The sequence below is a fragment of the Dipodomys ordii genome, unplaced genomic scaffold, assembly GCF_000151885.1.
Source record: "Dipodomys ordii isolate 6190 unplaced genomic scaffold, Dord_2.0 Scaffold160, whole genome shotgun sequence".
In the NCBI taxonomy this organism is placed as follows: Eukaryota; Metazoa; Chordata; class Mammalia; order Rodentia; family Heteromyidae; genus Dipodomys; species Dipodomys ordii.
The window spans coordinates 1,277,180-1,291,895 of record NW_012267376.1 but is presented as its reverse complement, the minus strand read 5'-3'; the positions used below and the strand labels follow the sequence as shown (position 1 = coordinate 1,291,895).

Sequence of the window (14,716 nt, the reverse complement as noted above, 5' to 3'; positions counted from 1 at the left end):
TGAGGATCTAGCTTTAGTTTTCTACAAGTAGTTAACCAATTTTGCCAGCACCATTTACTGAAGAGGCTGTCTTTCTTCCACTCTAATTTTTTAGCTCCCTTATCGAAAATTAGATGGCTGTAGGTATGTAGGGAAAGATGAAGTAAAACTCTCCCTCTTTGCAGATGACATGATCTTGTACTTAAAGAATCCCAAGGACTCCACTCCCAAATTACTCAAGCTCATTCAAAACTTTGGCAAAGTAGCAGGGTATAAAAAAACAATCAATGGCTTTGGGGCTGAGAAGGTGGCTCAGTGGTAGAGCGCTTGCCTTGCATGCCTGAGGCCCTGAGTTTGATTCCTCAGCACCACATAAACAAAAAGAAAAAAGCCAGAAATTGCGCTGTGGCTCAAGTGGTAGAGCGCTAGCCTTGAGCTGAAGAGCTGAGAGACAGTGCCCAGGCCCAGAGTTCAGGCCCCACGACTGGACTGCCAAAAAAAAACCAATGGCTTTTCTGTATGCCAACAATGAGAAAAGCATGGCTGAAATCAGGAAAGCAACTCCATTCAGTAATAGCCCCACAAAAATAAAATACCTAGGAATTAACTTAACCAAAGAAGTGAAGGACCTCTATGATGAAAACTTTAAAAACCTGGAATTCACTGAGTTTGAAATGGTAAATTTGACAAGGACAGCATATGCTGGAGGATCAAGTCTTCAATGACAGACAACTGATTGTCATCCATCTGGTAGCCATGTTTATTTGCCATGGTCTTGGCATGGAGATGGTCACTGGAAATCCAACGATGGCTGTGGCAACGTCATCCACATCCAGGAGGTGGAAGAGGCTGGTATCCAGGTTGATTGGTGGGAGTACCCTTGGGAAAAAAGAAGGGATCCCTTCCCAGTGCTGAGGCCTTCTGCAGCGTGCCTGGCACCAGCATTGCCTTCACACAGCCACAGAGCAGGCAGACAGTCACTTCTGATTTTCTAGTGGAGATAAGGGTCTCGCGGACTTTCTTGCCCAGGCTGGCTTTGAACTGTGATCCTCAGATCTCAGCCTCCTGAGTAGCTAGGATTACAGGCACCCGGCTTTGTACATCACCTTTATAATAACAATTTTTGAAAAAGATTGCCTTAGCTATATGTGGTCTTTCCACGGTCTTTTTTTAAGTTGCTGGGGATCTCAGTAGAAAGTCCAATTGATTTGGTAGTCCTGTTTGTAGTACAGAGATTTTAATAATATTATTTTCCAATTCATGAATAGGAATGTCTTTCCACGAATGTCTTTGAAATTTAATTTCTTTCACCAATGACTTATAATTCTGGGTATACAAGTCTTAATCCTATGTGTATTCTTATTCTTTCTGGTGCAATTGTTTGCTAATTTTTTTTTGTCCATATAAAGAACCATCACATACAGGTTGATTTTGTACTCTAAAACTTCACTAAATCCAGTTACTATTTCAACAGGTTTTTAAATGGAATATTGGGGGGTTTCTACATAGAAGACAGATAAATTTTCTGTTTTTCCTGTTTTGAAGTTGTATTTCTTTTTCTTGCCTAATTACTCTGGCTAGCATTTCCAGTGCTAAAATTGGACAAAAATAATAAGACTGGACATTCTTGCCTTGTTCCTGATCTTAAAAGACTAACTTTTGGCTTTTCATCACTGAGTATGATGTTAACTATGCAGTTTTCACATGCAGTTTCTATTTTGTTGGGGAGCTTTTCTCCTAGTTTGCTGACAATTTTTATCATAAAAGAATAGTAATGTCTGACTATATTTTCTGCATCTATTGAGATGTGATTTGATTGTTTTCTCTTGATGTGGTGTACCAAATTGATTTTTATATATTAAGCAAGATTTACTTCTACAGAATAAATTCCAGTTGATCACAGTGTATGATATGTTCAAGGGGTTATTGGATATTCACTTCCTTAATAAGGATTTTTGTATGTAGATTCATCAAAAACATAAGCAAGTACATTTCTTTTCTTATTACGTTCCAATATCCAATCTTGGTAGCAGTATAATGCTGACCTCATAAAATGAGTTCGAAAGTGTGATCTCCTATTCTGATCTTTTTTTAATGGATTTGAGAGCTGTCATTGTCTCAAGGCCTCCTGGAATTTCTTTTTTTGGAAGGTCTCTGATAACTGATACAAACTCTATATCATTTATAAGTGTTCAAATTGTGCATTTCTTTTTATGGTTTCCACTTGGCAGGTTGTTTGTTTCTGGGTATTTATCAGTGTTTTTAGGTTATCCAGTTAGGTGGTGTGATAGCTAATCTTGATTGAACTTGATTGGATTGAAAGCTATTTAGGAGATTAGTAAAATATGACTCTGGGTCTATCTGTAACTGGTTTCCAGAGAGGATTAGATCTGGAGGGCTTAGACCCATCCACTGCCAGATTCAAAACTTGAACAGATTATAAGGAGGTGGTGGAACTGAGCAAGGCAGGGCCTGGAGGTCACTGACTGAATCATGGTATGGAAGGGCTTGTCTTGCCCTGGCCCTTTTCTGTCTTCTGTTTCCTGGGGTCCATGAGAAGCTGCTGCCTCTACTATATTTTCATACCACCATGATGTTCTGTCTCACAATTGGCCCAAAAATACAGAACTAACATACCATAAACTCAAACCTCTTTTCTCCCCTTAAGTTGTGTATGTAAGGTATTTTGTCATAGTGACAGAGACTGACCAACAACGTTATTCTATAATTATTCACAGTAGTCTCTTCTGGTCCTTTTTATTTCTGTGGCATCAATTGAAATACCTCTTCTTTAACTTGTGATTTGAGGGGCTACTTTTGAGCTCCTTACTCTGCCCCATTTCTTTCTCTACACACTAACATCTCCTCTATGATTTGCCCCATGCTGTCACCATTCACATCTATTCATACTATCTTTTAAAATATTTTTCATTATTGTTATTGTAATACTTTTGTCTTTTATCTCTGATGCTAGGATTTTAAAATGTTTACCAACCACAGTTACAGAAATAGATTATTTTATGGTTGAGTACATATTTACCTCTATCAGCTAGTTAGTTCTTGTGCTACTATGTCACTGTTTAACACCCTTGTATTTCTACTTAGCATTTTCTGTAAAGCCAACATAATGGCCATGGATTCCTTCTACTTTCAATCATCTGGTAAGGTCTTTATCTCTCTTTTATTTATGAAAGGGGGATTTCAGCCAGGCATAATTTTCTTGGTCAGCAACGTTCTTTTTTTCTTTCTTTCTTTTTTTGGCATTTTTTCCTTCTTTTTCCAGCAGGCCACTCCTGCTGGCCTGCATATTTTCTGTCGAAAGATCTACTGAAAGATCTCATGAGGAGTCTGTTGTTTGTGAAAAGGCACTTTTTTCCTTTTGCTTTCAAAATTCCCACTTTCATTTGGCTTTTTAGAATTTGACGCTAGTGGGTCTTGAGGTAAAATTCATCAAACTTGGTCATATTTGGGTTTATTATATCTGGATGTCTATTTCCTTCACAAGATTTGAAAAGCTTCATCATCTATCTATCCTTTATCTATCATCTGCTGATCATCTATCTATCTGAAAAATGCTTTGAAGCTGGTCCACATTCTCACCCTTTCCCTTCAGGAATTCCCTAATGTACATACTTCTGCCTGGATGATTTTTCATAATTCCCTTAAGTTTGTTTTCCTTCTTTTCTATTCTTTTTTCCTTTTCAATCCTTTGACTAAATTCTTTCCCGAGACTTCTCTTCCAGTTCATTGATCTTTTATTCTGCTTGATTCTTTATTAATATCCAATGCATTGTTCTGTTTTTTAATCTTCAGCTTCATGATTTTTGTCACACTTTTATAAGCTGCTTTGTTGAAGTTTTCCTTTGGCTTATGTATTACTATAATTATTATTATTTTGACTTTGGTGAGCAGTTTTATGAGTTATTTTTGTTATTGCAGTTTCTAGGGATGCATCTTGTTCCTTTGCTTGGAATATCTTTGGCTCTTCACTTTCTTTTACCATTTGTGTTGGTAACTACATATAAGACAAAGCAGGTACCTCACTGACTTTAGAAACCAGCCTCACACAGAAAAGGAGCCCCATTGATATCACTCCAGCCAGAGATTTTTAACAACTCATTCTCTTCCCATAAAAAATCAGGCCACTGTGGACTGGTCTGTTCGTTTACTGTGGCATGTGGGGCTGGTGTTTCCTAGCACAGGTCTCATCTTCCTCTCCCCTACATAGCCAGACTGAACCAGACATCTCAGAAATCAAGGGCAAGAGAGGCAGATGCTCCCTCTTTGAAAAGCCTCAGAGAGACCAGAGAACCAATCTTACGAACTGACTCTTTCCCTCTTGGGGGAAGTTGAACAGCTGAGAGTCTTTTCGTCTTCTTCTTCTTCTTCTTGCTATTGCTAAATTGGGAAGGGGAGTTGTCATAATGTTGACCAGCTCAAGCTGCCATAAGGAACTCTGACTGTCTTTTATAGTCTTGCTTTGTTTTGTTATACTAGTACCAGGGCTTGAATTCAGAGCCTTATATTCTTGCTCAGCTTTCTTGCTCATGCGTGGTACTCTACCACTTGAGCCATGCCTCTAATCTTGCTGGATCATTAGAGATGAAGTCTCACAAGACTTTCCTACTGGGGCTGGTTCTGAACATCAAGTCTCCAGGTCTCAGCCTCCTGAGTAGCTAGGATTACAGGTATGAGCCACTGGTGCCTAGCTGGACATTTGATGCTGTTCCTACAGTGTATAGAGACTCTGGGTCCCTCAGGGAACTCCTTGAATTATACTGGTGGTCTTCTCTTCTGCAGTGGCCCCTTTGACCACTTCATATCCTTAGAAGAGGCAGTGGGTGAAATACAAGAAGTCAAAGCAAATGAGAGTGTCATTACACCTAGTTCTGGTCCCAGCCCTGCAACTCATTGGCCAGGCAGTCCTTTCACACATGCTTCACTCAGAATCTAAAATTTCCTATCTATAACATGGAGTGATAATGTCAACAGTTCTGTGTTCATTCCAAACAGAACCAAGATTTGACAGTAAAGTTCTCCATATTTGGGGTTATCCTGGGCCTGAATGGTGGTTCTTTGCTATTTTCCAAACACCTGAGCCTTGACCCTATGCTACTTCAGCATCCTTCTTTGCAGAAGGAGGTCAACACCCATCCTTAATGAGCAGCAGGACAGCAGGGAGTAAATGGGCTCCTGTGTTAGCTCAAAGCAGCAGCTGGTGAGCTCCTGACCAGGCAGAAACTAGACAGGCTGGCTCAGCACACAGGACAGAACCCTCTACCCTGACAATCCATCAGCCTCAATGCATTTCTTAAGAAAAGGACCTGCCTGTCATATCTGACATAAGACAGGGCTTTCTTTAGTCTTTTATATCTCAAGGTACCCAAGAGCAGGGAGGCCTGATACCCAGCACCCAGAAAAACCAGCGAAGAGCAGCTCATGGCACAGTGCACCAGGTACCCATACACAACTTCCTATCAAAGTCATATTCATGCAAAGTGTCAATCTGAACAAGTGACACTGACTGTTCTAAATATCTTTTTTGGGGGGAGGGGTCCAGTTGTGGGGCCTGAACTCTGGACCTGGGCGCTGTCCCTCAGCTCTTCAGCTCAAGGCTAGCGCTCTACCACTTGAGCCACAGCACCACTTCCGGCTTTTTTCTTTTTGCTTATGTGGTGCTGAGGAATCAAACCCAGGGCCTGAGGCATGCAAGGCAAGCACTCTACCACTAAGCCACCTTCTCAGCCCCTAAATATCTTATACTTCAACACAAAGCATCTTTTTTTTTTTTTTGGTCAGTTGTGGGGCCTGGACTCTATGCCTGGGCACAGTCCCTCAGCTAGCTCTTCAGCTCAAGGCTAACACTCTACCACTTAAGCCACAGAGCCACTTCCAGCTTTTTCTACTTATGTGGTTCTGAGGGATCAAACCCAGGACTTCATCCATGCAAGGCAAGCACTCTACTACTGAGCCACCTTTCCAGCCCCAAGGCATCTTGTTTATTTATTTATTTATTTATTTATTTATTTATTTATTTATTTTGTCAGTCATAGGGCTTGAACTCAGGGTCTGGGCACTGTCCCTGGCAAGCACTCTACCCTTTTGAGCCACAATTTCATTTCTGGTTTTCTGGTGGTTAACTGAAGATAAGAGTCTCACAGACTTTTCTGCCTGGGCTGGCTTTGAACCACAAACCTCAGATCTCAGCCTCCTAAGTAGCTAGGATTACAGGTGTGAGCCACCTGCACCTGGCTCAACACAAAGCATTTTAAAAAGCAATGTACAGTGTAATAAGACAAACATAGACTCTCTAGAAACAGACAAGTAAACCTCAGAGCTACAGCAAATTAGCTCACACTGAGACTGTCCTTGCCTATAAAATGGGAACAACAGATGAAAAGAAAAGGAAGAGGAAGAGGCCCATCCCATACCTGAGCAGAAACTATAATGTCCAGCAAACATCCAGAACCGAGCAAAGCTCCAGCCTAACGTGTCACTCCTCAAACTCAGTTTTAACAACAGAGTTTGGACTCTCTAGTCCACACTAAAGTATGAGCACATTGAAGGAAGAAATGAGAATGAGAAGTGTGACATGTGTCACCATGGTCCCCTCTGTGGGGACCCAGCTTCCCTTCAGGGCAGCTGCCCACCTGGGCTTCCTGACCATACCTCTCCTCCTTGTACTACTTGATCTTCCAAACTTCTTTCCCATGCTTCCCCCACCACCCACCTTCCCTATTCTCTCTCTGCATCTTCTGTCCTCTCTCTGCCTCCTCTAATCCCTCCCCACCACCATCAACACCTCTACAGCACAGCCACACAGCCCAACCCTGGTCCAGTGAGCACCCAGCCTTACCTGACATTGTCATGCCTCTGGATGTAAATCTTGTGGAAAATCCTCTCCGGGGGTTTGAGGAAGTCTTCCTTCATCTCCATGGCAACATTCCTGGGCAGAAGGCTCATAAGCAGCCGTTCCTGGACGGAAGAGAAGGCTCCCATCAGACAGCAGGGCCTCCCTGTTCCTCCTTGGGGAGGCCTGACCAACGAAGGGAGAGTGAGGACTTCCTCTCTGTGAGGTGCTGTACACCCTCATCAGGTACAGCCACCACATGCATCCAGGCCCCCAAAGCCTCGGTGTGCCACATGCAGCCTGGGACTGCCACTGAGCACCCTGGGAGTTTGCCAAGCACCTGGTCTCCAGAGCACGTGCAGGCAATCCCTACAGGCTCCTGTTCGGGTCAGGATGCCAGGTCGTGACATGCTTCAGTGTGCAGCAAGATCACAGCCCAGCCATTGCCTCCAGGCAGGGCCCTTGGCTGGCTCTTCTCCTTGCTCCTCACAGCTCCAACATGACCTGGAAAAGAATCTTCTAGAACACCCCCCACGGAAGTCACTGTCCTCCCAGGGCTACAGAGGCGCTTCCATCCTACTCTGAGACAGAGCCTTGTTCTCTTGGTCTTTAGCTTCTTACTTCTCCCTGATCTGAGGAAAAGATAAATGACTGTGTTTTTCAAGGAGAGTTGTGCCACCACAAAAAGTCCCTACCCCTTTCGAGGTCCCAATTTTACCCATCTGTGCCGCGGGAGAACTCGCCTCAGTGCCGGCTGGTCTCTGACCTGCAGACGCAACCCTGTGCTACAGAAACCCCATGATGCAACCTCCATGTGAGGGCTCGTGCACATGGAAGGCTGGGCTGCGGCACAAGCACTGCAAGGAGCAGCTGAGATAGCTGTCCCCTGCTCTACCGCTAGAACCTTCATTAGAGTTCCAGAATAAAGACCATGTTTCCCAGCCTCCCACACAGCTGAACCTAAGTCTAAGGTCATGGGGAAATGCTACAGGTGAATCTTAAGTGACACCCACAGCAAGGCCAGGGGTTAAAGGTGAAGTCCCTAGCACAGAGCTATTGGGAGGCGTTGGGACCTTGGAGTGGTGTGGGCTTCCAGCCAGGCTTGGACTACTGGAGGTGCGACATCGCAGCATGGTAGGCCCCCAGCCCATTCCTCCTCCGCTTCATGAGGTGAGCAAGTCTGCTCTACCATGCTCTTGCCATGGTATACTGCCTTGCTACATGCCCAAAGCCATGGGGCCACTGATTGTGGACTGGAGCTTCCTAATGGTGAGCCCTTTATAAGCTGAGTCAGGTACTTCAGAATAGAGGCAGAAAGCAGCAGGTGCCTGCGTGGGAGTGTGTGTGTGTGTGTGTGTGTGTGTGTGTGTGTGTGTGTGTGTACATGGGAGGGGAAGGGTGGTATGTGTGTGCACATGTGTATGTGGGCATTCTGTGTAAGTAGAGGGTGTGGATATGTATGTGTACAGGTGTATGTATATGTGCATATGGCTGTATGTGCTACACTTGTGAAAGCTACTGGCATGTAAATTTTCAGAAACAGACTTTACATCCAACTAAAAACTGGGCATTAGCTCCCTCCACTGCATGAGCAATGGCACCTAAAACCAGTGCCTGTCAATAACCAAGAGTGACATGCAGGGACCAAAACAGACACTTAATAAGATTAAGAGCCCATTTCTGATTAAAAACAAAATAACTAAGATAAAGTAGCTCACTCACATTATAAAGATAATACCTGAAATTAGTTTCCAATCTTGAATTTGACCTTGAAGCCCCAAATGCAATTAACATCAGTAACAGATAATGGCATCAATAAATTCTGATCAACAAAAACAAAACACAAAGGCAGAAATCAAGGGTACCAAAGTCATTATGAATGCAGATCATACACAGTACCACAGAGCCTTATGAAGGCTATACTAAAACCTTAATCCATGTGTCATTCTCAACAAAAATTAGATATATGTAAACAACTCCTGTCAGGCCTTCGTTCTGGGGAAGATGGAAAAAGCGTTCTCCTGTTCCTTCCCAACATCACAAAACACCCCAGTCATTCCCTGCGGAACAGCCAGGAATGGAAGATGGAGGGAACACAGCAGGGATCCAGAAACAAGAAGCACAATGGACAGGAGTCCTCTGGGCTTTCTGCCCGCATCATGCACACTAGACCCAGGGCTAGAGAAGTAGGCAACTTCAAATGCTGAAGAGCACAAATCAAGAAGGTCCAACTAAAGCTCTCTCCAGTACGAAGACCCAGAACAGGAAGCCTCCAAGAAGATGCTTCTAGATAGCTACCACTCTACTCCAGGCCAAATGTCTGGAACCACACCAGTGAAGGCCATACACCAGGCAGTGTTGGAGCAAGCCACAAAGAGACATAGGGTGCACTGTCTTCCCTGCAGCATCTCCAGGTGGTGGTACCATACACCACTCAGCGTGGTTTACACAGGCAAGTGGGGTTAAGAGTACAGGAGATCTCTGGATTATCTCTTACTACTATACTTAAATGTGCAAGTTACTTTTCCCCAAAATTTTAATTACAAAGCAAAAAGACCCACGGATTCCGAGTATGGTAAAAATGGTGTCTTTGTACTTTCTCAGTGGGAACAGAAAATGACACGGCCACTTTGCCCACAAACAGATCAACACAGTCTTTCATGGCAGCATCGTTTGTAAAGGCAAAGAGTGGGAACCGTGCAAATGGTTATGCAGTGTGAATGGGTGAACAAAGCATGTCTGTCAACACAATGGAATAGTACTAGGCAATAAAAAGGAATAAAGCTGATCAACATCACCATCTAGACATTCCTCAGAAATCTGTAGTAAGCAGAAGCACACAGTTACCAGACCCAGCAGTGTCATCTAGCTTCTGGTGGATGGCATGTCCAGAATAGTTAAAAACACAGAGACAGAAAGTAGATCAGTGAACAAAGACCCAGGTCTGGCTGAGGGATGGGTTGGAGAGCACAGGAGAATAGGTGTTACTGGAAACCAGCCTTCTTTTGAAGGCAATGAAGTATTCTAAAATTGGGTTACCATATAATAATTCTGCAAAGTGATATTAAGATTATTTAATACACAAATAAGATTGAAATATAAAGGCATGTTTAATAAACTTAAGATTATTAAATGAATATGGGATTGAGATTATTGTAGAATTATTCTACAATAAAATATATTAATATTGAAAGAGCCTTTTGATTGTTTTGCTCTTTCAATTGATTCATGGGATGCCATCCATCAATGAAGCTAATTCACATATGAAGTACAAGGGTTAGGCACAGTGGTACATGCCTTTAGTCCCTGCTACTCCTGAGTAAGACATCAGGAGGGCCAAGGTTTAAAGCCATTCTGGAAGAAAAGTTAGCAAGTCTCATCTCAACCAATAAGCTGTAGGTAGTGATGTGTGCCTAAAATCCCAACTAATGACAAGACACAGGAAGATCAGGATCCAAAGCAGCCCTGAGCAAAAAAGGACCATGAGATCCTTACTGAAACGTAACTAAAGCAAAAAAGGGCTGGGCATGTGGCTCAAGTGGTAGAGGGCCTGCCTAACAAGCACTGAGTTCAAATCCTAGTGCCACCAAAATAAAGTATCAATAGCACGAGCAGTAGTTTGAAAAGCTGCTGCCTAAACAGGAGACAGCCTGTATAAAACTTCACCCAGTATTACTGAAGGGACCATTTCCTGTCTCTGGGTGCGTGTGCTCACACGGGGCCCTCGGCGGCGTTCCACTTACCTTGTTAGGGCAGCGGACTGAGTGTGCACCTTAAATAGCTACATGTTATTTTGGGAATTCTGATTTCGTAGTCATAGCTGAGGGACCAGAGACCAGCCTCACACTCAGAAAGGGATGCTGGGCTTGGGGTGCCCTGCGGGATGGGCTGCAGGGGTGGTAGGGCAGGAAGCCCAGGTGCTGAGGGTGATCTTCAGATCATTTGAGAGACCTCCAGGGCTGGGCCTAGCGAGACCCCTGTTGGTCCTCATGGAGCCGCTGTCCTAGCCCCTCACTCCATGCAGCAGGAGTAGTAGAACTCAGGCCATCCTTGCCCCCAAATAGTCCCTATGACCCCACAATCTGCTACCTGAATGCCACCTAGAGTGCCCACTTCCCTGCCTCTACCTGAAAACCTCCTACGTAGCCCTCAAAGCCCCAATCATACTCCTCCACGCAGCCTATTCCACAGGAGCAGAGGCTGCTGCACCTGTGCACCAGGTGTTCTCTGGAAGACTGTGCATCACACCCAGGCTTTGTCAGACGTCCTTTCTGGGGTTCATCCACACCTGGGGTTTCCACAGACTGGGGAAATGGCCCCAGCCTCAGGATCTCACTTATGATGGGGTGGGTGGGGGTGGAGGGTGGGCAAGAAACTGAGGAACACACAGAGCTGGCTCCTGCCAGGTAAGGTGCATCCTCCCATGTGACTCCAGGCTCCCCCCTTCCCAGGGGCTGCTGGGAAGTGGTGTTGGAGGCAGGGACCAAATGCAGAGAAGATGACTCTTGGACCAGCCCTCCGCCCAAAGAACCCTATCTCACCTCACCACAGGTGCAAAAGGTGGGCCTGTCTTCCCTCTCCTACCCTCAGGTGCCAGCTTCTTGGTCTTCTGTCCAGCCATGCTGCAGGAAGTCCCTGAGCCAAATGTCCATCAGCCATTAACCCCAGTGATTCAGGATGCCCTGAGGGCCATTCCACACTCCGCCAGAGACCTGAGCCTGGAGGTGACTTTTCTCCTAGTCCTCCCTGGAAGTTTATCCATGGAGACAGCAACTAGCCAGTGACCTCCATGCTGCCCTGTGCTGACCTGTACCTAGAGCTGCTGTCCTCTACCCTCTGATGGCTGAGGCTGACCTGCCCTTTCTCTCACAACTCCTGCTTGGACACATTGGAAAAACAAAATCTGTCTCCCTCTTGAAAACTCGCAGTTAGACAAAACAAAGGAAAACAAAGTCTGCCTCCCTGTATCCTCAACCCTGACCCCACACTCTAGGCCACCGGTCTCACTGGAGAGTTGCATGCAGAGTGGCCCCAGAGAGCTGGATCAAGGAAGTCAATGCATGAACTCTTCCTAGATGGCATCCATTCCTCTCTTCAAGAGGAAGCCATGATGCTGTCTCTGCCAATCAGTGTGCCAGGTGGTAAAATCTACACAGAGACACACCAAAGAACAATCCTGTCTAATATTCTGGGCATGCTAAGAAAGGACAGCTCATTGGATGGGGATGGCAGATACCTGATAAAGGTACTACTGATGGTGTGAGATACTCTAGGTTAAGGGGACAGACTACTGCACCCCACCCAGAAACATCTGGAAAAAGCAAGGCACCCAGAGCTGGTGGTTGCAGGCCAGTGATGGTGACAGCCATCAAGGGTCCACCCTTGATTCTTCCTCTCCCTTCAAGAGGTAAAGAACCAGCCTTCCAAGCCTCAGATAACATTTCACACCACCAGAAGGAGTTTGACCCCCACGTTTCCAAGTGAAAATGTCTTTATCTGCAACACAGCTTGGCCTCAATATACCCTAGGACATGAGGTATCCTGGCCTACCATGCATCCCTAAGAAAGAATACCATAAGGGAGAGTTAGGCCTCAGTTAGGTAGAATTTTTTAAACACTGGACATAACACATGATAGATAGCATGTGATGGGTCACAGTGCTTTTTCCCATAATGCCCTAGGTTCCTGCTCAGCCAATCAAAGAGCCAAAGTGGCACGTGCACCAAGCACCAAGGCATCAAGCAATCAGGCCACCCCAGTGGAAGCACAGCAACACCCCTCTGTGAGAACCCAGTGCCTTAATAGCAACACCATCCCCCCACTCCACTCAAGCCCCAGAAGCACAGGGCCAGGGAAGACACTACAGAGCTGGGTACAGACAGAGAAACTGGCTGTGAGTGTACTTGATCCCCTGTTAAACACAGGCCTCCAGACTCAACCCTCTGTGCTGAGCAAGGCTGCCCTGAGCTCGGAGGATGGGTCTCCAATAACATCTCTGTAGAACTCACCTGCAAAACCTGAGCCTGCTGCCACTACAGCGTAAGCTTGAAAACTACTGAGTCAGATGCTGAGGAGTAACTCAGTGGCAGAATACCAGCCTGGCATGTAAGCTCCTGGCTTCAGTCCCTAATATCCCAATGAAACAAGGAAATAAATAAAATAATGTAAAACAAAACAAAAATAAGACACACTGCTGAGTCAGTATTGTTCATGCTTATAGAATTTTATAGGTTTCTTTATCTTTGAGTAACCTCTTTAATAACTGACACTTTTCTAAGAATTTGTCTGTTTGGTCTAAGTTTTCAAATATGTGGGGGCAAAATTATTCTTAGCATCTCCCCACTCTCTATTTTGGGTTGCTTTGTCTGCAGCCAGCTCCTTTTCCTTGCTCACAGCACTCACACCTCTCCTGTGGGTGGGCTCACTTTCTTCTCCACAGGTCTCTCTGGGGCTTTTCCATTTCAAAGATTCCACTTTTGACATTCCTGTCCTGAAACAGAAAGAGCCCTGCTAGATGCCCCCCAGCCCTTTGGAGCGCTTTTACTTGGCTTTCTATAAATGCTCACTTCTGAGAGAGCCTTTCTGAGCTGAGGAGGGATGTGCCACAAAGCAGCTGCAGCTCACTCCTTTCTGAGATGCTGGGCTTGGCCTCAACTCTGCCCCCACTGCCCTGCTATTCTCTCATTATCCTTCCCAAGTTATTTAAAATAGCTGAGCCCTAGTTCTCAGATTAATCAAACAGAATAAAGTCCTTGCACTCTGAGCAATGAGATAGAGGCCTGGTCACTTTTCAGGTGAATGCGGGGTGGGGGAGAAGGCAGGTGATATACCAATACTGGAGCTTGAACTTCGGGCCTCACACTCTTACTTGGCTGGTACTCTACCAGTTGAGCTACACCTCCACTTCTGGCTTTTGTCTGTGCATGTGATGCTGAGGAATCGAACCCAGGGCTTCATGCATGCTAGACAAGCACTCTATATCTAAGCTATATCCTCCTCCTCTTCCTCTTCTTCTCTCTCCTTCTGTTCCTCTTCCTCTCCTCCTTCCCCAGGAAGCAAGTGGACAGGCCCTCATATAGCAGGAGGTGGTCTCCCCACAAGGAGTTCCAGTTAGGGGCATATGCCTACCAGCTAGTAGCCAAGAAGATACCCTCAGCTTCCCTCATGCCTTGCTCTCCTTTCAAATAAACTTGCTCCCATTTTTTCTGCCTCATAATCCTTTACTTGGTGAAGAAAAAATGGACCTAAAGCCACTAGATGGTATCAAAGGGACCACATCCCCTACTAACAGAATTAAACAGTAACTAAGCTTAGAGGGTCTCCTCCAAGCCAGCAGGAGGAATGAGGGTATGTGCGTCAAAGACCCTTCTATCACCCAGCAGGTTGCCTTCATGGTCAGTGGGGGAGTGTTTAGAAGTAGCCATCAAATGGACCTGACCCATAGGTCTGGTAGAGAGGGCCCTCACTTGTCACTCAAGGAGACCATGGCTCCATATTGACACATGGGAGGCCTGCTCCCTCATCACCTGGGTAAATGTGGATGGACTACCGTGGTCCTGAGAGCCAGGAACCACAAGTCGTAATGGGCCCTATTGTTCCCTTCCTTCTACCATCCCAAAGAGACTGTGCTCTGTATTACAATGGGCCAATGGCAGGAAAGACCAGTCAGCCCAGGAACAGGTGTCTCAAGACACAAGCTCCAGGCTCAGAAAAATACAGACAAAAGAGGGACTGCAGCCAGGCGCTGGTGGCTCATGCCTGTAATCCTAGCTACTCAGGAGGCTGAGGTCTGAGGATCATGGTTCAAAGCCAGCCCAGGCAGGAAAGTCTGTGAGACTCTTATCTCCAATAAATCACCAGAAAACCAGAAGTGGTGCTGTGGCTCAA

General features: G+C 45.4%; 1 protein-coding gene across 1 annotated transcript in view; it reads right to left on the bottom strand.

The window, feature by feature from the left end:
• Adcy1 (adenylate cyclase 1 (brain)) overlaps window positions 1–14,716 on the bottom strand; it is an 80,887-nt gene that overhangs the window by 58,397 nt on the left and 7,774 nt on the right. Inside the window, exon 2 of the mRNA XM_013032958.1 lies at window positions 6,836–6,954. Coding sequence (XP_012888412.1) covers window positions 6,836–6,954 — 119 coding nt within the window. The remainder of the gene's footprint in view (window positions 1–6,835; window positions 6,955–14,716) is intronic.